The following is a 26,323-nucleotide window of genomic DNA, read 5'->3' on the forward strand; positions in this document are numbered from 1 at the left end:
TATATATATATATATATGCTTATATATTAAACAATAGTTTTTATATATGAAATAATAATTGTTAATTTGAATATATTAGTTTTAAGTGGATAGAAAAATCATAACATATATTAAATCTAATCATATTCTCAAACCAATATTTTGCAATGCTTTGCAATATTTTGTAATTATTTTTACATAAATTATTTTTAAATAATAAAACCACAGGTTTTTCTCTTCGTTAAAAATCATATAAAATATTTTCTTGCAAGTAACTTATCCTCGTTTAACGCTGTGTAATCTGAAAGTGTTAAAAATTAAGAACATGTACAAAATGAAGATATTTTCCCAACAAGAATGTCATTTTTTTCTGTGCAGTTTTAAAATTCCGATGGATAGTATAATCTACCTACAACATTCACATCCAATAATAAATACGATGTAAAAAAAGACGAGCTTATTATGTCTTTACTCACATCATTGCTCTATTACTTATATTTGAGTGTAATTAAGTGTAATTTCATAGAAGCGAATATCTATAACAGAGACGTACATTCTCGAATCTTTAATTAAAAAGTGGCCGTGAAACTTTTAATTAATTAAACCAGTTTTTACATGGCAACACAGTTGACGCAATCAGAAAGGTATAAATGACCGGGCCACGATGATGCAGAATTCGTTTACGTGCTGAAGGCAAACGAACCAAAATTGTGTGTCGTGACGAAAAATTACAAAAATTCAGATATTAAAGAAGCTAGACAGCGGTAAATTCGAAAAAAAAATGTTTAGACAATAAAGTGGCTAAGTGTGAAGCAAAATTAAGAAAATCCGGGAATATTAGAAGAAGTGACAACTTGACAGAGAGAAACAAATAATATTACAATACATTCGAGTTGTCAACCTTTTTATTTAAAGATTCTGTTTCGCGACATCACTTCAAAATGAAACTTCTTATAAACATTTTACTGATAATTATAATAGTGGCAGTCACTGCTATTCCATTCCAAGCGTGTCAAGAAAAAACATCTGAACCAATAAGTCCACCAATAAATGAACAGATGAACTCGCCAATGAATGAACAAATGAGTCCAATAATAAATACAACAATGGCACCGATAAATACAACAACGACAAAGAGAATAATTATAGCTGTACAAAATAGAATCTCTCCTTGCCCGGAGGGACAGAGGAGAGATAATCGTGGAGTATGTCGCGTGCAAGTGTAGTGGCAGAAACGTACAGGTAATTACCGAGATTCAACTGATTATGTTACAGCTTCGCCTCTGCTAGCGATATAGATGGCCTATATAAAGTTTCGTGCGTTATCACACGAAAAATTAACATTAAGTAGCGTGTCTCGATGTAAATATATAATTACACGTGGTAAATATATGCACATGCATTATACAAGCCATTGCAAAAGATCTAATTTCCATGACGATCCAGATTGTTCAGGACAAAATTGCTCAAAGTTATATTACTTCGCCAGTTAAATCTAATTCTTTATTACGTAGCTCACGCTTACGTATTTATACCATTCATTTATACCGTTATCATGTTTACTTTAACCCAGAAGTAAGTAAGTAATGAATTTGACTAACGCTAACAAGTAGATCCAGGTCGTTTCAACCACACTATATATTGGTACAGACATATATTACAACAAATTAGTAATTGTTAGAAAATGTTCTAACAATTTAGAGTGTCATAGTAATTAATGAAAAGAATATTATTAATTATATATTTGATTAACAATATTTCTCTTTTTCTCTTCTCGTTCACTTGCTTCGCTATTTCTTTCTTTACTTCTCTTTTTGAATTCATTTTATTCTCACTTGGCGAACATAAATTTTTATTGATAAAATATATTAGTAACGGAATAGCAAATATTACAGGCGCGTTAAAATTTATACAAATAAATAAAATTTAAAATTCTGACGTATAAATTCGTTCATACACGAATAAAACTGTTTTACTTATTTATACTATGCAAAGAGAATAAAAAAAATTTACGTGAGAGAGAGAGAGAAAATACGAAATTATTAACAAATTGGTAGATTTAATTAAAAATACAATTAAGCGCGACCGAATGACCGGGACACGCCTACTCCCGAGTTAAACTTCGCCTCTCTGCTTTGAAACGTCAATAACTGAAGGACACAACATTCTAACACAGCAGCTTCTTCTGAAAATTAACATACTACATGCAATATAACACGAAAGTACTATACGCCCGGGGAAAAAAATTCATGTATAATCATATAAAAATATACATGATTATATATGAATTTTGTCCATATATGTGACTTTACATATGACCATGTCTAATTATATATATCCATACATAAAACAAATATTGTTGAATGAAAAAAAGAAAATATAAATAATTAATATAAAATAAAATAATATAAATATAAATATTAATATTAATATAAATTAATATTAATATAAATGTAAAATATAAATAATTTTAAATTAATTAATTTTAAAACATTCAATTAAACGTCATAGGCTACCATAAACATGAACATTTATTTCAATTGTATCTTCACAACAGCAATCTTTTCAATGTAGACATATATATTTATATGTACAGTTGGCCCACGTAAAGTGTTACAAGCTAATAACTCTAAACATATTTGTCCTATCAAAAAGTTGTTCATGAGAAAGTTTCATATATTTGAGAGGCCTTTCTAACTACGTAAAATCCACTTTCGTCTCCCCTTGAAGAGGGGTGGGGGGTAACTTCAAAGTTTCAAATGGGACCCCCTATACAATGTTACATATTTGGATTTTACGGGAAAAAAACAAGTAAACTTTGTCTGAAATATTTCTTTGTGTGTGTGTAAAAAATGCTCTTATCAAAAGTTATAAACGTTTAAACTTTTAGCTTTTCAGGAAGATCCTGTTCAATGGCCCTCTCGTTCACCTAATCTTACACCTTTGGCACTATTTTTTATGGGGGTATAAGAGGAAGTCACATCTCAACTACTTACGACGAAAGAAGACTTAAAACGAAGAATACATACTAAGCTTGCACTAAGATGACTCCAGAAATGTTGTTTAGAGTTAGGCAAAGTTTTGTAAAAAGAATTAATAAATGTTTAAATGTTAATGGTCAACAATTCGAACATTTAATAAAATAAAACAAAACAGAAAAACTATAAGTCTTATTTAATTTATCATTAATTTCAATGCATTCTACATTAAAGTTTAAATATTTATAACTTTTGATAGTAGCATTTTCCAAAGAAATGTTTCAGACAAAGTTTACTTGTTTTTTCCCGTAAGATCCAAATATATAACATTGTATAGGGGGTCCCATTTGAAACTTTGAAGTTACCTCCCGCTTCTCTTCAAAGGGGGATGAAAGTAGATTTTTGTTTACGTTAGAAAGGCCCCTCGAATATATGAAACTTTCTCATGAACAACTTTTTGATAGGACAAATATGTTTAGAGTTATTAGTTTGTAATACTTTACGTGGGTCATCCTGTATATAATCATAAATAATCATATATAGACAAAATTCATATATGAACATTTCTTTTCCCGGGCATATGTATAGTACATATCTCTTGCCAAACAATGTGTCCGCTTCATCGTTGTATTTAAATATAATCTTCACTTTGTGAAGATGAACATTTATTCGCTGCAACTTCTCTGCATTATACGTTCTGTTTTCTATAGTGTGCAATTTTATTTTTTAAGTAACCTGTCCGGCACATCAATGTTAGCAGGTGTACGCAACTGCGTCTTAAGCTAGTATTATTTCCTCGTGTAAAAATAACTGCGAAACTTCGTTTACATAACCGGCTTTTCCATAACGAAGAGTCTTAACACGCGTAGCCCGAGAGAATACAAATGCCGAGCTCGTAACGCGAAGTTTGTTTGCGCATCGGAATCGAACTGTTTAATTCGCGAGCTAATAGAGAAGAGCACGAACGACCGAAGTAATTGGAAATTAAACAAGTGTCAAGGAAATTGACAGAAACCTCTGAAAATATTGTCTCTGGTATTCGTATACAAAACAATTAGCAGGAAGAACAATCTAAATAAAGAAACATGCAAGTGATATTTTAACTGTGACACTCTACACTGAGAGAAAAAATATCTGAGAAATAAATAAATATTTCCGTGAATACTAATAACACATTTACTTATACTGATATATAATATTTTTCAAATAGGAAAATGCACATTTTCTTAAAGTCTTGAGAAAATCTTAGCTTCTTATGAAAATTGTTTATTTTATTTAAATAAAACGTAGAATTCAGATTTAAGTAAATACGTGTTTAATATCCATCAAATAAATATTTCCTGTTTATTAGATATTTTTTCTCTCTTAGTATAGAATCAAAGTTAAAATATCGCTTGCGTGATTTTTTATTTCGTTTTTTATAGATCGTTTTTCTTCTTCTAATTATTATCATATGTGTAAACAAATAGAGACACTCTTTTTAGAAATTTACTATTTTTTAAACAATTTTTCTATCAATGTACATAATTATTTTATCATATAGAAGTGTTTAATACCTATCAAATAAATATTTCCTGTTTTTTAGACATTTTTTTCTCTTTCAGTGTGGAATCGAAGTTAAAATATCGCTTGCGCGAATTCTTATTTAAATCGTTTTTCTTCTTCTAATTATTTCATATATGTAAACAAATAGAGACACTTTTTCTAGAAATTTACTATTTTTTAGACATTTTCTCTATTACTGTAAAATAATTTTGTCATGTAGAAGCATTCAATATTCCGCAATACTGAAAATCAAATTTCTCATGAGGTTTCTCTTGATAACTGCGATATTGACAGTCGCTGATTAGATTCTACCCAGGGCGTGTCAAGAGAACCACACAAGCAAACCATTGCCTCCTTATTTCCCCCCAAAGGCCCTACATATCGTAGATGGCTCTGATCAAAGTCGTTTCTTGTTTAGAAGGTCAAAGGAAAGATTTCTCACGGAATATGTCGTGCAGCAATTTAACGGAAAAGGCGTGTAGGGTAATTACCAATTTAGCATTGGAAACTTCAGCCTTAATTGCGATAGATAGAGTAAATCTTCGTATCATATCAAAGGCTTGCGTCGGGTAATATATCGTAATGTAAATATAGAAACGCGCAGGGCAAACGCCCGTACGCGCACGTCGTGCAAACCGTTCGTTACGAACAAACTAACTTCGATAAAATCGAGATTATCACGAGTAAAACGTCCGTAATCGCAGCAAATGAGGCGCGACTTTTTGCGCCTTTTACGCTCGCGTCCGTGATTTTAATTTCATTTCTTGGATGCCTCAAACTCCAACTATTGAAGAATGCAAAACTAGTAGCGTTTCCTTCCAGCGTAGTCTCTCCCGTGAAAATACAAAATACCCGACGTGCAAATTCTTAGCATAAAATATACTACCCGCTAAGTATGCGTGACGGACTCGCTCTAGTGTTGGTATTATTATTTAAACGTTTCGTGGAAGCGAATGTCAACTATCAAAAGAGCTGCGAAATATCGTCCGAACCGGATTTCTTCGCAAGGAAGGGATTTACGTAATCCGAGGGAATATAAATGTGGGGCACGAAACGGCCGAAATGCAGAGTTCGTTTGCGTACTAAAGTCAAACTGTTAAATTCGCGTATCGATAGAAAGGAGTACGAACATTAAAAAAAAGAACAATCAGAACACAATTAAATTATAAGAGAACTTTACGAGAATTCAGGTAAAGTGTAATATTCATTAAAACATTCTAAATATACATATATGTAAAGACTTAATATACAATCGTTCGATGCAAGGAGAATGAAAGGCAAATGAGAATCAAAAATCGTAGGTGTAATAGCGAGAACGTTAATGCGATTAATCTAAATTTTTTACAAAAATTAACAAAAATTACAAAAAATCCGCGAACGTTTTATAATATTTATTAATTTTTGTAAAAAATTTGGATCAATCGCATTAACATTCTCGCTATTACACCGACGATTTTTTATTCTTATTTACCTTTTATTCTCCTTGCATTGAACGTTTTAAATAATCACCAGTCACAGTCGAAAAGGGTGAATTTACATTTTGATCTTTCTTTGTTATTTGAAGTGCTCAGTGCTGTGCGATATCGCATGAGAATGAAATTTCTCGCAGTCGTTTCGATAATTGTAATACTGACGATGTATCTACCGAGAACATGTTCACAATATCTGGACAAATCACCGTTCTCTCAGAAATTTGGCCCAATTGGCCCTTATCACATCATATACACTCGGGTCAGAAATGATCCTTGTCCGGAAGGTCAAAGGAAGGATCCTAACGGGATTTGTCGAATACTAATATAGCGAGAAGGACATGCGAGGTAATTATCGAATTAATATTTACTTCCTTTCATATTCGTCGCGATAGATGAAGTAAATCTCCTTGAATAAACCTATGTTTTAAACATCCCCCAACGTATCAGGGTTGGTGGTCATTGATCGCATCTACGTGACAAAACTAACTGCTAAATTCCGTGAAAAAACCAGTTCCTCTACAATAAAAAAATGTACGTAAGCCGCGAGAATGTAAACGACAAAGCGACCGAAATACAAAGTTCGCCGGAGCAGAATTGTCGAGTACGCGAACCAACAGAAAAATCAGGAAAATATAAAAAAAAACAGACGAGAAAAATTGACACACATTTGGAAAATGTAGCGTACTGGTTGAAACATTCAATATAATTACGAGAAACGATACGGTCGAAAAATACGTGCAATGACATTCGAGTTTCGATTCTCCTCAATTATTTTATTATTCGAGGCATATCTGTTCGCGACATCGCTCAAAAATGAAGTTTTTTTGGGGGATAATTGTGATATTGGCGGCTACGTCAATATACGTGTCAGAAAGGCCAAATCTATCAATCATACTCGTGCGGGAGAAATACGTTTGCCTGCGGGATCCGAAAAGAAATAACCGTGAAGGATATCGTCTGATTGCTCAATATCGTGTAGAGACATGAAAGACCATTATTAATTTAGCATTGAACCATTTACCTCCGTTTCATCTTTAAGAACTATTCGCGATTCTCTCGCCATAATTTTTCTCGCTGAGTAGCTGACTTTAACGTTTTTTTTTTTAATCAATATGTAAAAAAATTGAAATATTCATCAGAATAGGAATGACTCTCTATAATGCGCGATTATGTTACATTATTGGAAAAAGCAAATTGAAAAAATCATATAAACTCCCAGGTAATAAGGAAGAGTGTTTACAAACACATTTTTATTCGGTTATTATTCGAGAAAAATCGATATCTTTTCAAACCTCGAGTTTAGCAAAAATATATACACTGAGAAAAAATCTGAATAATAAAAAAAAATTTATTCAGCATAGTACCAATAATATATTTATTTAAATCTAAATTCTCTTATGTTTAAATAGAATAAACAATTGCTTCTATGTAAGCAACAGTTTTAGAAAAATATATTTTCCCATTTAAAAGAAATTTTTCCCTAATGTAAAAATATGTATGTTAACAGTACAAATAAATATGTTATGAATATAAGTCGAATAAATATTTTTCATTTTTTGCATATTATCTCTCAGTATATACAGAGAAAAAAGATACTTGGAAATTGATTTGTGAGATATAAAGTTTATTCACAAAAATAAACCAAGACTAGATGCCCCATATTTTATAATTTTGAAGTTACAACTGCTCAGACAACTAATTATTATGACTGACTGTACAAATATGATAGAGTCGGCTTTCTTCTGTGTGTTAATGTCAACCACAATTCTGTTAACACAATCCATATGTCTCGTTTCGTAACAATCAAAATACAAACATGCAATAACGTAACTATCTTGTTCTGACATCGAGTTTCCAATATTGCAGAGTGAAAAGACCACAAAATAGGTATCGTGATTAGTAGTTCCGCGAAATTTCTCCACAGCTCTCCTGCCGACTCTTAATTATAGACCAACTTTACCTCGTTCGCTCATATGGTCGATTTCAATCTCATAAATGAAAATTGCTTTTATTATCCGAAACAGAGAACATTATGCGTTTGCAGGAAACTTCATTCAATCTAGCAACACGTCACTTAACATTATTCACTCACGATGGGAAATATTAATGCAAAATTTTGAGAGGCTCAAAAATTGATTTTGCTATTACTGTGCGAATCGATTTTCTTCAATTTTTAACAGTAACATTATCTCGATTTTAATAAAAAAAAGTATGTATGTTCTGAAGGATTATTTCGCGACTTTGTATCCATTGTTCCTCTCGAGATAAATATACTAAAGAAAGCATACGAGCAACATATCCCTATTCCATAATCCAAACCCGACCTTCCCTATATCTCACAATTAAATATTAAAATATTGCCTCTTTCAGTAAGTACTTCGAAGAATCGGTTTCAAACACCTGCGGCTTTTTATCGCATATCAACCGGCAATTGTCGATGCGTTACGATTGGCCGTGCAAGGGAAGGTCTTAAATGAGAAACTCATTTCGCGAAAGAAGAATGAAACCGCGCGCGTCTTTTCCCCACTGAACATCCCAAACTATTTTCATATTCACGCGCAAGAAGTTTCCCCGACGAAGTTTAACGATTTTAAACGAACGAACGAACGAACGAACGAACCAACCAACCAACGAACGAACGGGCGATTCCGGCCGGTCGGCCAGGCCAGATCTTTGGGAAAACTCGCGGTAGTTACGACAGTTTGTTGGCGAACAACTTCGCCACTAATATCGACAAGGTTGTGTCCGGGCGAGTTGGCAACTTTAGTGTAACTTTCCGTCCGTCCGCCCACACACTTGTTGCCCCCTCATTCCCCCCCTCCCTCCCCACACCGCTCTCCAGGCCCCCCCTGTGTACGCGAAGAGCCGCGACGAGCTATCATTAGCGCGACATAATGCAGGTATGTGGTTGCATAGTGTGCGCCTTTTGTGTTACCGCTCGCGCGCGCGACAGTTCAGTTTCGCCGATTCTCGGGGGAGAACATGATCGCTCGTTTCGCCGTTACGAAGTAACACGACTCCCCCGCTGTGGTTCATGCGATTAGTAAATGACCGGTCGCCGGTCAGCGACCACGAATTTTGGGGGCTCTTCATATTTCTGAGTTCACATTAACCAGTGGCTTAAGTGAAAAATAGCACCACACCCGAGTCGAAATTTTGACCCTAGGTTGAACCTTGAAATCTACACCGCAGTAGGAGCTAAGATAGCAAAGTAGGTTTAATATTCTAATGATATAATTTATTCCTACTTTGACCCTGATGATGTCTGAAATTTCCGCTTTCGCTCCCTTCAAAGTCAACGTCAAAGTAGGTTGTATAATGGTAGGATTTTAGGGAGCAAAGTAAGTTCAGTTGCGAACCTCTATTGAAGATTTAGCTCCTACATAGAATATATGTATTTTATAGAAATATTTAAAAATTTAATAAATAACGAAACAGAAACGTCAAATAGCATACAAAATATACATTTTGTTTGTTGCATATATTTCAGACATTATCAGAGTCAAAGTAGGAGTAAATTATATCATTAGAATTAAACCTACTTTGCTATCTTAGCTTCTACTACGATGTAGAATTCAAGATTCAACATAGGATCAAAATTTTGACTCGAAAATGAATGTCAATATCGTCAAAATAGTAGTAATAGGTTTCACCTATATTGTAGGTTATTTAAGTAACTATTTTTAAGAGCGTCAAAGTAGCGTCAAAGTAGCCTCAAAATTTTGACAAGGTAGAGTTAAAGATTCAAAAGAGAAGTTAATGAGCATCAATATCGTCAAAGTTTTTACCTAAGCTGTAAACCATCCAAGTAGATGCAAACTATCCTTAAGAGCGTTAAAGTAACATCAAAATTTCAACTCAAACATGTGGCCTTACATGGGTCTTTCCCCGAGTCGAAATTTTGATCCTATATTGAACCTTGAATTCTACATTGCAGGAGAAACTAAGATAGCAAAGTAGGTTTAATTCTAATGATATAATTTACTCCTACTATGACCCTGATTATGTCTGAAATTTTCGCTTTCGCTTCCTTTAGCGTCAAAGTAGGTTATATAATGGTAGGATTTTAGGGAGCAAAGTAAATTCAGTTGCGAATCTCTATTGAAGCTTTAGCTCTTACATAAAATATATACATTTTATAGAAATATTAAAAAAAAATTTAATAAATAACGAAACAGAAACGTCAAAAAGCATACAAAATATATATTTTATTTGTTGCATATATTTCAGAAATTTGAGTGGATCAACCGAATGCTTTGAAACATCGTATATTAATTGAATAGCTATTAAGCTTTATATTACTACTTTTGTTGTTTAGAAAAATCTATAAATAAATATGCAGCATGTGGTCGAACTCACGACTGTAAGAAATATCGCTGCAATCGACAAGAAAGATAGAGTGAGTTCTAGACCCAAAAAGATTAAAAAAGTAAAAAGTCTCAGATTAATAGACTAGGCGCTATCTTTCCACCAATTGCAGCGATATTTTTTGCAGTCATGAATTCGGCCACATGCTGCATATTTATTTATAGGTTTTTCTAAATAACAAAAATAGTAATATAAAATTTAATAGTTACTTAATTAATACACAATGTTTCAAAGCATTCGGTTAGTCGATTTTCGCAAAATTAATTCTCAAAAATACTTTTTTTCAAAGCATTACATTGACTTCTTAAGCAATATTAGGTTAAATCGTGAATAACTTCTATTTTTCCTTCCTTTGCATTTTTTTTCATGCATGAGATTTATGATAAAATCTAATCTAGTACGGAGAAAAAAGTTTGATTGAATTAACGCGACAATGAACAAATCATACGCCTTTCGATTGAGGGAAACAGGATTTCTGGTTCTTGAAACTGATTTTTATTAATAAGACCTACGGAAATTTTGTTTTCTTCAATCAAAACGTGTTTGGTTCGTCCATTGTCGCGTTGATTCAACCAAATTTTTCTCTCCGTGTATATTTTTGTATACTGAGGGAGAAAACTTGAAAATATATCCACAGCTTAAAATAAGCTTTATATTCCACAAATAAATTTTCACACATTGTTTTCCCAATACATTGCTCATTATTAATAAAGACTTATTTTCCTAGTTTTAATAAGCCAATTGTGAGCTTACGTTTCTGTAGATATTCAGAATATCATGATTTGTTACTTTTGTTGGAAATTATTTATGATTTGACATAATTATCATATTATTATTAAAGATAACGATATGATATATGTTGTACACAGAAATGAAAAATATGAAAATTTATTTGTGGAATGTAAAGTTTATTTCGCAAAAATAGTTTATTTCGCAGAAATAAATTTTGTTTTTCTGAAATAAATTTTACATTCCACAAAAATAAATCTTCAAGTTTTTTCTCAGTATACGTATATTCGCACGTAATTTCTTAAAAATATAATGTTTGTCAGTTAGATATTGAAAAAGTCTAATCTTTTAAAATAATCGATAATTATTTACAGTTCATTCTTACCAAATTAAACGTTCTCTTCTGTTATTACTAGGCCAATTCGACGCGTAAAATTTAATTGATTATATAGATTTGATTTTACAATAGTATCATAATTTTACCTTATATTCGAAGATAAAGAATTTCACGTATTGGACGCAGAGAAGATCCGTAAGATGCTTTCCTCCAGAAAGCGGACTTTCTTAGAAAGAAGGATGTAAGCTCCTCTACTTCTTTATCAACTATAAATACAATGCCTCGCAATTCACCAGAATAATAAATATAATAACGAATAAATTCAGAGGATGGGCGTCTCGCGAGCTCTATGTATGAATAAAATATAAATAGAACAAAGATATACGCGAAAGTAGGATACGCGGAGAGTCTCGCAGCAATTTCGCTCTTTATTTCATGCTTATGCCAATTTTCACATATTACGGGGAACTATTCTCCAATATAATCCTTCTTCGTAGGAAGTTCGACGTACTTGTTGTCTTTTTACTCTTTCCGACGAAAGAGTAAACCGTAGGTCACTATCAATTTGTTGGACAATGGCCAAGAATCGTGAGGCAGTCGATACAAAATTTGCATTTGAGATAGAGAGGTCGGGTTGAGTTAACTTCGCGTTGTTCATTCCGCGACGAAGTCATTCCATTTCGAAGTCAATGGAGTTTCGATGCAAAATTTCGAACGATGCTATTTATATAATTTACAATTATATCAAATAACAGCAATTAATTAACCGCATGTCCTCGAGACGTCAACTTTGAATTCGCCTCGGACGCTGCGCTCATTCCGGTTAGTTTGGAGCAACCTGTAGATCGAGCAATCCCTCGAGAACTTATTACGTTTAAAATACCTGACATCGTCAGATTTTCTTCATTTATCCGATTTTTCTCTTCGTCCTTTTTAGATTCATTAACAGACGGGACATCGCCATTATGAGGCGCGCTCGGAAAGCGATATCTTTATCGTTTTCTGCGGTGTGCTGCGTACGTGTGCGCGCGCACTCGTGTGTGAATGCGTGCGTAAAGAGACTCCGAATATTATCCTATGTGTTTAAATTAACGGGGCGCCATTATAAGAATCCAGTATGAATATTTTGCGCGCGTCCCTTGATATTAATTTTCTCCCTTTCAGCGATGTCTCTGCGACGTCGCGCAAGCACTCGCCGACTAGCTGATCAAATTCAACTGGTGAAAACTCCCCCCCGTCAAATTAAGATGTAGTAAAGTCGATTTTCAAATGTAGAAAACAAGAACTACCGAAAGACCCGTAACACTTCGTCGTCATCAAATCGAAATGGATGGCCGTAAGAAAAATTTGCCGTATACTGAGAGAAAAATTATATTAAAATCAACAAATATTTCCTTGATGGGTGCCATTAACATATTTACTTATAAATCTACATTCTTTTTATTTAAATCAAATATTGTTTATTTGATTTAAATAAACAATATTTGATTTAAATAAAAAGAATGTAGATTTATAAGTAAATATGTCAATGGCACCCATCAAGGAAATATTTGTTGATTTTAATATAATTTTTCTCTCAGTGTAGAAAGTTTCTTTTTTTTATGGAAAACGGGGATCTTCGCGTGTTCAGATTAACGAAAGAAACTGGTAGTCACCGTTGTCATAGTTAATTAATTCCTTCGCTGAGTAATGTAATTTAAAAACGTCACGAAGAGGAGGTACTCTGAAGTTAAATAAATTCGAAGGTGACCGATCTCAATGTACTAGAGCTCGTTAGTGAAAGACGCAACTATCCGATATTACATTTTCATGCGACGTTACAATTAAGTAACGGTGCGTAATCACGTTCTAAAACTCCCTACTTCCCTTTCATAATTGAATCTGCGAATTCTTGAAATTTTCCTATGATAGAGAATTCTTAGTACTCCGATATTCAGCGACATTTCGATACATCGAGTACGACCTCGGAATCGGAATATACGATTGCTCGAGCTGAGCGATCGTCTTCAAGAGGTTTCACAGGGTTCTGACAGAAGAGAAAATTAAATACTACAAAATTTTGGGAATTGTAAAAAGTTATACATTGATAGGAATTTGAATTTCTTGTGATGTACGAGATATGTCTATATCTCGTATGTCTATTAACAGTATCTTAATATAAAAAAATTAGACTTTATAGTGAATATTAACTCTATGACTCTAAACATGTAAAAGTTATATAAACCCTAAACGTGGGTAAATTTTATTCAATGCATTTTCACTTGCTCATAACTTCCGCGTAAATAGTTGAAATTTTATTTTTTTGTAATCTGTAGAAAAAAAAATATCGAGAAATATGGATTTATTGATGTTTTCGCAATTCAGTGGAGTTGAAAAAAGTAATAAAAAAACAAAACACATTTTTAGAGAACATCTGAAATATTGGTCCGAGTAAATTTTACCCATGTTTAGAGTTCTAAGATTAACGTTACTCTGTATTCATTTCTCTTCTGTTTTACAAAAGAATCATGCTTTAGCGTTAATCAACCTGGTCTCAACAGGAGTGATTTGAAATCAGTATCAATACATTTTTTTATTCGTTAAGTTCATAGTTATCGGTTCATGAAGGCTTTCGCGAGCTAATTCAAAACCATTTTTTATTCATTTACCTTATAGGCTCGAATTTCCCAGTTAAAAGATTAAACTTGATTTTCTATAACTCCCATTTCGCGAAATATTGTTTTCTTTTTCAAAATCCGGTCCGTGAACCGATAACTATAACCCTAAAGAATGAAAAAAAATTGAAACTGATTTTAAATCACTCCTGTTGAGGCCTGGAGGGTTGCCGTTGAAGCATGATTCTTCTGCAAAACAGAATTAAGATGAACACAATGATATTAATATTCGCCATAAAACCTAATTTTTTTATGCCAAGATATTGTTAATAAATATACGTTGCAAAAAGTTCACGCTCTTATTAATTTACAGCTTTTCACAATTCCCCAGATATTACCTAATTTCCATTCCTATGTCAGGGGATGCTGTAATCACTTAAAATCCTCAAATGATAATACGAACGTACACAATGTAAGTGGCGCTTACGTTACACAACGCGTTCTCTCAGATTTCCATTTGCGTCCAATCTATCTGCATTTCTGAGCACAAAGATTAATGGGTTCGGTATTGAATGACGCATTTTCATAACGCGGGAGATTTCGACAATACCGCGTTACATCCAGCGCGTGGTAATTATATTACCGCCAGACTCAAAATCCATATGCCGTTGAATTTATATATTTATATGCGCGACAAGCTTAAATATCGTCGATATTTTTCATTACGTTTATTTCCGCGCGCAAACGACAATAATAATGGCATAACGTGTGAGCGATGATACAAAATTTGGAATTATTTATCGCGTTACAATACGAGACACGCGATAATCGAATAAACAACGAAACGCGAGCGCGCGATACACAGCCTGGACGATGCAAAGGCCATTTGCACGTTATCAGCCTCGAATTATCAACGAATGGACTTGCGCGGGCTGCGCGCTCGATAACGAGAAAGTTCGTACTCACTTGAAGAAGTAGGTGTCGTTGACGTATCCGAAGAAGGGTACCGTGTAGGTCAGCATCCAGATATTGCCACCCCCGCAGTCGTAATACGGTTTCGACCACCTGCCATCCTCGTATTTCACTGTCAGGATTTCGTCCTCCTCCCTTTCCGTGTGCATGCTTTCGTTCAACGTATAGGTGTGGAATCCTGGAGCAGCGACAAAGAGAGAGAGGGAGAACGTTAGCAGACAAAAGTCCATTCGAGCCCGGGATTTAATTAAAAGGATCTTTACTCTAATGACAGTTTAATTAGTATATTTAATTAATTTTTAATTCGAACCCTTGTAACTAATTCCCCGTCACTCCGTTCCTCAATAACACTCGATAAGACTCATTCATCGTCAATTTCAGAATTACACAGTACTTCGATCGAGCACACCTTGTTTCGTTTGCGAGTAGAGTAAAGCAACCTAATTATTGACATCCCCTAATCAAGTTGACTCTCTAGAGAACTACTGGGTTTTTCATGTAATCAGCATTGTACACGGAAAAAAAGGATTTGCTGTAGCAGCAAATTAATTTGTAATATGTGGACAGTTAAATATAATTCGCTGCTTTTTCTTTGCTGCAGGAACCTTGCTATGATAATAAGAAAATTTGCTCGTACAACAAATTTGCTACAGATGGACAACATAATTTACATAAAACAAACATAATTTACTGCTTTAGCTACTTTTTTTGTTGCAGGAGCAGATTTATCTTAGCAAGAAAATTAGTTCTTGCAGCAAAGAAAAAGTAGCTAACACAGTAAATTATATTTATGTTGTACATACCTTTTTTACGTATATTTAAAAATTAGCAAATATATATTTGCTGGATACTAATACTAACTAATGTTCAACAGCTTAAATCTATATTCTTTTATTTAAATAGAATATATAATTGCTCTCATAAAAAATTAATATTTTTTTAAAGATTTAAGAAAATGTGTATATTTTTTTATTTGAAAGATATTTTATATTAATGTGAGTAAATATGTGTTGTTAGTGTGTGTGTATGTCCACCAAATAAATATTTACTATTTCTTAGATTTTTTCTTTCAGTGTAATTGAGCTTCTTGTCTTGAACTCAATAATTCTAAAAGAGAACTTCACAATTAAAATTGTGAACAAACGCAAAGAAAAAACTACTTTTCTAGAAGTTAATGCTTAAAGAAGATCAATAATTGAGTGTTAATAATTGGGTGCTTTACCCTTTATTATTATTACATCACAATAATAATAGTAATTCTAACTTAATAATAATCCTTATACCGTTTGCATCGTTTAATTATCTAAACGCCAAATAATCTAGAATTCAGCCTGAATTAAACTGTACTTTAATCACGCGTATTTCCAATATAAGAGGGAGAAGCAGAAACACAATGAACAAAGCTCGAAAATTATCGTCTCGTACGACCGGATATCCCTCTCAGACTGTTAGCCGTCAAACATCGAGATAAACAATGCCGTGCAGACTAAGCTCTCGATAGTGACCGACTAACAGACGCCTAGCTGGGTAAAACAACAATAACAAAGATTTGTTACGTTCCTCTTCTATTTTCGCACAGCCAAATCACAGATTATTTGTCCTGTCATTGACTAGCCGCAAGACAATCAGAAGTACGGAATTTCAAAATAAAGAGAAAATCACTTCAGGTTTTGACAATAAGCAAAGGATTTGAGATTCTCCTACGTTGCATCCCGTGGTAGAAATTAAATGTAATTCTGAGCACACAGGAAAAACAACACCATTAGTGTAACTGAATTTTCTGTTATCTGAGAACCAGATGAAAAACTTGGTGGTTGTAAAAACAGATTCCTGCAGAAGGTTTTTGCCAGTTGCTTCAGTTGCTCTCAGCCGAGTTTTATTCAGCTGAATATGTTCAGACGAACGTTTTTGGTCGCAATAACAGAGATATTATTTCTCGCCAGCGAGTTTTCCGTCTGGTTCCCACCCAGTTACACGAACTGAAAATTTCTTTCCATCCAGTCACTAGATAGTTATGTCTTAACTTTTGTCTAAAACTACTTGGGATTCCAATCAAGATGTAACGCTTTTCCTACAGTTGCTGCGCACGAAAGATACGCAAAATCAGCAAATGAAAATTTAACGTACATTGGTAACATAAAATTGTTACGTTAACATTGGTAAAGTAAAATAATATCACTGTTACCGCGCAAATACATTTGTCCAAACGTGTTCAACTGTACTTGGTTGCAATAACTGAGAATAATTGGCCGAGTTTTTTGCACTGAGAAAAGAGTACTTGAAAATTTATTTGTGTGTGCGTGTGTGTGTGTGGGACAAAAGTTTATTTCTGCAAAATAAACTTTATTTTACAGAAGTTAACTTTATTTCGCATAAATCAATAAGCTTTATCAATAATAATCAATAATCAATAAACTTCATATCCCACAAAATATTTTCGAATACTTTTTTCTTAGTGTAAAAATCTCCTACAGAATTCTTGCTCTTCCTATAACCTAGTTTTCATTTAGTTGCCTATTTTTTTTACCAGGTAACGAAAGATTCGGTTACACTAACGGAATTGTTTTTACCGCATGGAAAAAACAATTCTGTTGGTGTAACTGAATTTTCGGTTACTCAGGGATCAAATGAAAACTCGACTGTAGGAACAGAAAAATTCCTTTCTGTATAATCAATTGTTCTCAGTTGCCTCAACCGAGTTCTAATATCGTTGAATGTTCACAAATATTTTCAGTTGCGACAACAGAAATATTAGTTTTCATAACAGAGATATCGTCTCTGATCACCTATTTTCGGTTAGTTCCTATTTGGTTGCATCAACTAAGATTTTTTCTGCGCGCGTACACAATTGATTGATAATCAAATATTCTGCGCTGATAAAATAGGCAGGTTTTTTAGTAATATCTGATTCTTTCTGCATATTTTTTAACTTAAAATTTTAACGTTAATGAGAGCTGAAGCGCAGGAAACTTTTGGTGTGTAATATACACGAAAAAGAAATTTTAGTTTGGATAACTGAATGAGGACTAGACAGAAAACTCGCTGACAAGAAGTAATATCTCTGTTACTGTGACCAAAAGCATTCGTCTGAATATCCAGCTGCATTAAAGGTCGGTTGAGATAAACAGAAGCAATTGACTAGAAGTAGAAATTGATTGAAGTAGAAATCTCCTACAGGAATCTTTCTATTCCTACAATCAAATTTTTCATCTGGTCGCTAACAAATAAACCTACCCAAAAGTTACACTCCGATTTCTTCTTATTTTTGATACAAATGTAGAAGTACAAAAAATATTTAGGTCATATTTTTTTCATTTTAGCCCACTTTGAGTTTCACGGATAGTTCTTTAATATTCTCACTCCTATCATCAACAAGTGCAACAAAAATGCATAAATAATAAAATTGAATACAAGATATAATTAAATAATTTTAACAAAATCGGCATAACTGAGAAATCTAGCACAAATTCTAAATTTCTTTAGCCGAGATTTCAACCGAAATATTTTAAATCTGTGCTAAATTAGTCAAAAATAGTTCAAATCTCGACCAAACCGAAAAATTATTTGTATAAATAATTTTTTTTAACTTTTCACATGTTTTGTTTCAATATTTTATTATTTATACAAATAATTTTACACATTTGCACAGATTTGAAATATTTCGGTTGAAATCTTGGCTAAAGAAATTTAGAATGGTTTATGTCTCAGCTATACCGATTCTGTTAAAATTTTAATTAAAATTACCGGATTTCTCGGTTTGGCCGAGATTCGAACCATTTTTGACTAATTTAGCACAGATTTGAAATATTTCGGTTGAAATCTCAGTTAAAGAAATTTAGAATTCGTGTCTCAGCTACGTCGATTTTATTAAAATTATTTAACTATATATAACTATATATTTTATATTCAGTTTTATTTCTTATGCATTCTTCTTGCACTTGTTGATGATAGGAGTGAGAACATTAAAAAGCTATAAACAGCCCGTGAAACTCAAAGTGGGCCAAAATGAAAAAATATAACCTAAATATTTTTTGTACTTCTATATTTGTGCAATTAGATTATATTTGTGTAATTAGAAAGAAATCGGAGTGTACCCTTTGGGTAGGTTTACTTGTAAGTAACAGAAAATTCAAGTTACACTAACGGAGTTGTTTTTCCGTGTACGTGTCTTTTGTCTTTTGCGTGACACCTTTCACTACCATCAAATGTCCTTTTATTTCTTCTTATAATTATGCTATTCCATCAGTTCTATTCTGTTCTAAATTTGAGCTATCGTGACAGCTTTCATTTGTATCATTATCACACGGTGAATAAATAACTTCGTTAATGTAATCGTATTTTCTGTTACCTGAGAAGGAGATGAAAGACCCGGTTGGGAGAACAGAAAGATTCCTGTAGAAAGCTTACCACTCAACCAATTATTCTCAGTTACCTGAAACGAGTTTTAATGCAGCTGAATGTTCAGACGAATTTTTTCGGTCACAGTACAGAGACATTATTTCTCGTCAGCGAGTTTTTCGTCCGGTCTCCATTCAGTTTCACGAACTGAAATCTTTTTTCCGTGCATTAGCATAGTCCGATGTGTTCTCATCGCGATGAAATTCTATATTATTAACATATAACATCATTTATCTTTTTCTCATTTTTACTTTTAATCTTGACTGTCATATCCGCCACGGGGTATAATATTGTCAAATCCCTCATTTCCTCCAATTTCTTTTCCCTTGCTTTATATTTAAGTTCACTCGTTATTCATGCAATTTCAAGCTCCTTTTCAATAACATATGTAAATATGTTTCAAGTTTATTTACAATAAGTATATTATTATAATATATATATATATATATATATATATATATATATATATATATTATAAAACTAGATTAACTCTTATTGTGCACATTTCAGTAAAATCACATAATGGGCACACTGGAGTTTTCCGCGATCCCAGCTACAAAAATGTTTGCTGCAATAAAATTATTCGCTTTTTTTATTTAAAAAAATTCCAGGATATATTTCAAACATCTAACGGAATAATTATATGACGGAATAATTTTTTTAGATGAAATTTGATTTTAAATGAAGAAAATAATTGGAAAGCCCAAAAAACGTGAAAAATTACTTGATTTGCCCCAAAAATCATAACTGACACAATTTTTGATATTTTAAGGTAAAATTTTAAGAAACTACTCTCAAGACATATCTCTTTAAGAAAAAAAAATATCTTTTAAGAAAAAAATTAGTACAATAGCAGGATTTTCAAAAAAAATATTTATTTTGAATATCGAAATTAGAATTTTTAGAAAAAAACAAACAATTTTTCCAAAATATATAGATTTATTTTATTATATTTTATTTTATTTTTATTTTATTTTATAGATTTATTTTATTTATATTATTTATTTGTTTTCTGGGATCTTTTTGATCTCACAGTGCGCAATAAGGATTAATATTATTAATACTCTCTTTATATGTCAAAAAGAATCTGTCCATATGTATAACAGCAAATTGCTTCAACCACTATCAACTCTACCAAGTTTTTGTCCAACACCTATGCGATATTCTTACAATTAATGAAAATGCATTAGCATTAGACAACAACTAGGCGGGCGTATACGCAAACTGCATGCATATCTACTAGCAGGTCTCTCTATTAGATTGTCCCAGGTGTGAAAGTTCAGCGCAATCGTAGCAGCGTCATTTCCGGCGGGGGAGTTGACGCAATTTAGTTAATGTGCAATTTTGCCGACACAGAAACTGGTGAAATCGATTATGACAATTGATCGTAATCCTCGCGCGACAGCTTGTATCTCAAGTGAAACTTTTCCCACACTGTGGGTAATCCCCGGGCCGAAGTTTCGAGCAGCTATCCCCCACCGTGCACGGATCAATCCCCTCGAAACCATTTGTTTGTTACTTCTTATTTTCGCGATTACTCGGCGAGGCCACGTTTCTCCTAAGATTAATCTCCGAGGATGTAGAAATTCAAGCGTAACGGGACGCCTGGAGACTCCGGAAATCCGCTGTGTAAGGTCCGGAGAAAAGCTCCGACGATTCAAGGATCCAACAATAAGAGTCGAAAGTTTGGGGACACGTAACTTCATCTGGCTGCAATACGCGCGCGTGCACGATAAAGAGAGAAAGAGAGAGGCAAGAGAGAGAGAGAGAGAGAGAGAGAGAGAGAGAGAGACAGAGAGAGAGAGAACAGTATTAGGGATTTGTATAAATGTACAAGGCGGTGAAAGGTGCCGCGTGGGATCGTCTCCGTGTGTCGGACAGATAAAGAAAATGAGCTCCGCCGTATCTGTTTTTCCCTCGACTTGCTTCCCGGTACGTACGTTCTCCTTTTCCCCAGCCGGCCGACCGGCTGTCTCATCCCCGTGAGGAAATTGCTGAGCTTTATCGGGCATGATCCGCTGAATGTGAGAAATGTTATTTGCCCAATTTTCCTTGTATCGAGCGGATAATCGATGTCGTTTGCAACGTCGCTCGTGTAACGCGCGCCACATCCTACACTTTTCAGGCTTGTTTGGCGAGCCCCGCGGTCGTAAATAAGCTCTCTTTCCAAGATAGTAACACGTCGCATTTAAATTCCCAAATGTGCTATGAAGCATTTCAGATTACATCGTGAGAGCAACGGAAGTTGCTATCACGGCGCGTGAACGGTAATAAAATTATACAACCCTGTAGATATTCGTCCGGGCGAGTCGCGTATATTTCAGCCGGCAGGAAGGGCGGCTGTGTAGCATCAGTTGATTATGACGGATTTCCAGCCGCTCCTGTAAGTTGCGATTGGATGTAAATTATAAATCGAGAGTCGGAGTGGCCAATTATAACAATTGATTTCGCTCAATTACCTGCTCCTGCCGTTCTACAAAATTGCGTTAACTTGTCTCGCGTCGAGTGGCTCGCTTTCACGATCGCGTCGCGTCGTGAAAAAGCGGTCAAAGAGGAGAAATTTAGCGGAAAGAGGAGTAATAATTGTTCCAAAATACGGGGAGAACGAAAGGACGCTTTTATCGCACGTTTATCTCGTTTTGTCTAACTCGGCCAATTATTCATATTTGGAGACAGAACACCAGCATGTTACGACCCGTATATGTTACACGAGTAGTGAAAATAAGATAAAAATCCACGACTGGCGCGCGCGTCACAGTTAAAATAACATAAAGATACGCCACAAGATATCACGCTGAATACGTAAAATGCAAAATATCAACGTCTCGCGCATTTAATCCGTCCAAACGAACTCGTGGCGGTCGCAAATAATTGGACGCCGCTAAATAAAGTAACGTTTTATGAAAAGTTACGGACGGGCAGCCTTAATTAAGGCGGCCTCGCCGAAAAACGCGCTTACTCCCAGAGCGTCGGTGAAGAATCGGGAAAATGCCTGATACGGCGCCAAGTCGTAACGCGTGCTCTCTTTTTTGTTCTCCCATTTCGTCCCTCACTCCTCATTTCTTACCCTCGTTTCCCCTTCACCGCGAGGCCGAAATCCCGTTCTGATTTATCCGTCAGTAATTTCTCTCTTAACGTAAATCCTCCCGTAGCCTGTTTAAGAAATCTGCATGTTTATTAACCGCCGTAACGGTATACTCAGAGAGTCGGAGTTTCTTTTTTCGTATCCCCGAATCCCCGAATTTTTGGCCCACCAACTGTCTCACGACAATGGAGAATTTTACGTTTCGCTTAAGACAGATTTACTCCGAGACCGTTAAAAACGTGAGAGTACCTCCCGACCACGCTAGGGAATATTCTACGGACAAATTTCTCTGCGTTTAGCTTCGACGTATCAATCTTTTAAGACCCAATGTATGTACACAATATCTACCTTCCCAAATCTTCTTATACTGGCGATGTATGTGAGGATTCTATCGATATAATACTATCGATCGATCCTAATTATAGCTGTAACCTTCGTCCCGACTTGTGAAACAGTGATTTTCTCGCTGAAGTAATCGACGTGGCAATCGTGTGCCTCGAATCGTTGAAGTCTCGAAATTGTATAAAGTTTTTCATGAAAAGCAGTGAACAAATTTTATTTTCTCAATTTTTCATCGATGTCATCTCAGAGTTGGCACTTTTGTGTTCGTTAACATGGTTATAAGAATTACTAAATTCTACAGCTGCACACACAGAAAGAAAGAATATTCTTATTTCGAAGATATCTTTATTTCTAACATGTAAATCTTAAAATAAGATTATATAGCGTTAAACGAAGATTTACTTGCATCAATACGTTCAATGATTCAACTAAAAAAAATGTATTCTTATTATTCAAAAACAATTTTCATTTAATGGAAAGCACAAAATATTAGATTGAAAATATAATGTTTTTCAATGTGTGTTATATCCAAATTGTTCTTTTCACTTAAAACTAATATACTAAAATTGACAATCATTGTTTCATATATAAGCAACAATATAAAATTTTGTTAACCAGAAAGTTAATTGTACTTTGTATTGCCCAAATAGATATTTCTCATGTTTAAAACTAAAGTATTCAATACATATAAGATGAATTGTTGCTTTTCCAATTTTTATTTTTCTAAAATAGGTTTGTAATTCTGAAGTCATACTGGGCAGTTACTATCGCTGTTAATATTAAAAAAGCAGCCATATTATGACTTTCACATCACAGAAACAACATTTATATTGGCGATAAATAATAATAAAACTAGGTTTTAACTTCAGAGTTACAGTGAGTAACAGAAGCTTAAAAGAGAGTTTAAAAATCTTGGATTTCAATAATGTAATTTTATTGGATAGTATAATATTTTTCTAAGAAATACAATATGATTATTTTAATAATAATAATATCTTCTTTCGACATTTTAAACATTATATTCTCAATTCAATATTCTGTGCTTTCTATTTGTGAAAATTATTTTTATATAAGAACACAGAATTTTTTATAAAAGAAATCATATAAAACATTTTCTTACGAAGTGACTTGTCTTCGTTTAACGTAATCTCATTTGAAGATGTTACATATCAAAAATAAAGATACTTTTTAAACATGAATGTTCTTTTTCCTACGTATATATGAAACAATAATTGTTAATTTGAATATATTATTTTTAAGTGGATAATTCTTTTTTTGTGTGGAGCACACACGTATACACTGCAAATCCGAGTATGTTATTTTTAAGCATATAAATGTATAATTGGCTGAGTCTATTTTTACACATTTCTTACCGTCTCAAATCGCGTCATTCAACACGTTCAAACGTATAAAATTCTAATTTATACATTATAAACATATTAAATGACGTGATTTAAAACCGCAAGAGACGTATGAAAAGAATTTCAGCCACACGGAGAAAAATCATTTTGCTCTTTCTACTGCATATTCGTAGTGACAACAAAAAAATTTTGTTGACGTAACTAATTTTACAAATTATTCGTTATCAGAGCAAAAGTAGTTTCGTCGCCAGGATAAAATAAATTTATTGAATGTGTTTGTCCTAAGAATCACGTTAATTTGCTATTGATGCAAAATAATGTATCCTCAGCAAATTTGTTTGCTATCGGAGCAAAACTGCAACTGCTTATATAAATCCATCATGGTTGTAATAGCAAAATAATTTGTCGATTCAGCAAATTATATCCAGCAAATAGTGATTAGTACTCTTAGCAAATGTTTTTGCTGTTTATATAATAACAAAAAGATTTTGCTAGACTAGCAGAAAATTTGCTGGGCTAGCAAATTTTCTCCATGCAATTACACGTTTATGCATAAACGTAATATATGTATGCGTAAACGTATAATATATATATTAGCAAATCTTTTAGTTATCACAACTAAATAACTTTGCTATGAAAGCAAGAAAAATTGCTCCTGCAGCTAATATTTTTAGTTGTCCATATATTAGCAAATCTTTTTTTCGTGTGCGTTTAAGAAAAACATACTAGGATTTGCAGTGTATGCCTCATGCATAATGTACATAATGTACATAATTATGTACATTCAGAAAATCGTACTTTTCGACGATCAATTTTATTCAGACCATAAAACATTTCATTAGAAACGCCTCTTGAGACTATTTTAAAAAGAGAAGAATTTGACTCGTAAAGAATATCGATGGCTGAGTCTTAAGGGCTCAACGACATAGGAGAATTTCGCAGATTAGACGTTACTTTGATTAAATTCGCGCCCCAATGTGCTATCTCGGAAGAGCCAGATCAACGCGCTCCCGTGAACAAATTTTCGTAGATTCAGTTATACTTCGTGATCACTGGAGAAGTTCAAAGAAGATCGAACGAAGTCATGGAGCGGTAGAGCGAAGACACCAAAAGATTTACTGACGTAGAAAAATATTCAATTTGATTTCAGGTCAGTTCCGGTGCCATTAAAGTTCGTGGAGACGGTAAAAGACGGAAAAACGCGCACAGGAGAAGGAAGCTGTCCTAAAGGAGCATCCAGCGGAATTAAATAAATAAAATTCTCTTACTACGTACGTTACGCCAGATCGAATCACTTACTTTATTTCCTCCACGTTTCCTCGCGATATTTGTGATTCCTTTCTGCAATTTTCCGCGGTCTCGTAAGATACACAGAACACGCAGCAGAGAGGTATATGTTCCGCATAACATTTCCTTTAATACTCCTCTTGCAAAAAGCAGCCTATGTCAAGTGGATTTATCTGTCTTGACGTATGTTCAATTACTTCGAATCTCTTAAACTCCTCGGATCTTCGAGCCTATTCAGATTCTCGATTTCTGAGATATGTCTTTAAAATTCTAAGGAATTTCAAATCTCTTGAGCTCCTCCCTTTCTCCTTTTCCCTTAATGGAAAGCACAAAATACTGGATTGAGAATATGATGTTTCTAAATGTGTATTATGTGTATTAGCAACGATACACAATTCTGTTAGAAGAATTTTACCATCTTGAGACAAGTATTTGTTGAATTGAATGTAAAATGTCGATGTACTAATAACTTATCTTCGTTCAATGCTATGAAATCTCATTCGAAGATTAACATACTCTCTTAAAGTGAATTAGTGAAATGTTTTGAAGCGTTTAATTCGAATTTTCGTTTATATTTGGTTATCGAAATTGTTTTAGAGTCAATATTATTACAAAATTACATAGTAAAATTTACATATTAATTACATAGTAAAACAATTTCGATAATCAAATGTAAACGAAAATTCAAATTAAACGCTTCAAATCGACCGCCATTTTGGTACCGCCATGTTTGTTGAAAAAAATATTCATGGCATATTTTTTAAGTTAAAGTGTCGGGAACACGTTTTAGACACTTTCCCGAAAGATACTAACACGTTTTTATGGAGAAAATAGCGGAAGAAGAAAAAATTAGTCCTAAAAACATGCGTTTTTAAT

The 26,323-nt window shown here is 33.7% G+C and overlaps 1 protein-coding gene and 2 long non-coding RNA genes across 7 annotated transcripts in view; 2 read left to right on the forward strand and 1 right to left on the reverse strand.

Annotated features, from left to right (window-relative positions):
* LOC116844201 overlaps positions 1 to 3,101 on the forward strand; it is a 4,341-nt gene extending 1,240 nt beyond the window's left edge. Inside the window, exons 2-3 of the long non-coding RNA XR_004378011.1 lie at positions 358 to 1,221; positions 2,870 to 3,101. This is a non-coding gene — a long non-coding RNA (uncharacterized LOC116844201). The remainder of the gene's footprint in view (positions 1 to 357; positions 1,222 to 2,869) is intronic.
* Positions 1 to 26,323, reverse strand: part of LOC116844192 — a 280,321-nt gene that overhangs the window by 203,730 nt on the left and 50,268 nt on the right. For all 5 annotated transcript variants that reach the window (XM_032815403.1, XM_032815402.1, XM_032815405.1 and 2 more), the window contains one exon: positions 14,969 to 15,152. In XM_032815403.1, coding sequence (XP_032671294.1) covers positions 14,969 to 15,152 — 184 coding nt within the window. The remainder of the gene's footprint in view (positions 1 to 14,968; positions 15,153 to 26,323) is intronic.
* LOC116844200 lies at positions 5,539 to 25,439 on the forward strand. Its single transcript, XR_004378010.1, has 3 exons — positions 5,539 to 5,692; positions 6,067 to 6,319; positions 25,311 to 25,439. It is a non-coding gene; the product is annotated as an uncharacterized LOC116844200 (long non-coding RNA).

Source organism: Odontomachus brunneus, unplaced genomic scaffold, assembly GCF_010583005.1.
Source record: "Odontomachus brunneus isolate Ranch 3 - 2012 unplaced genomic scaffold, Obru_v1 Obru_scaffold_040, whole genome shotgun sequence".
NCBI lineage: Eukaryota > Metazoa > Arthropoda > Insecta > Hymenoptera > Formicidae > Odontomachus > Odontomachus brunneus.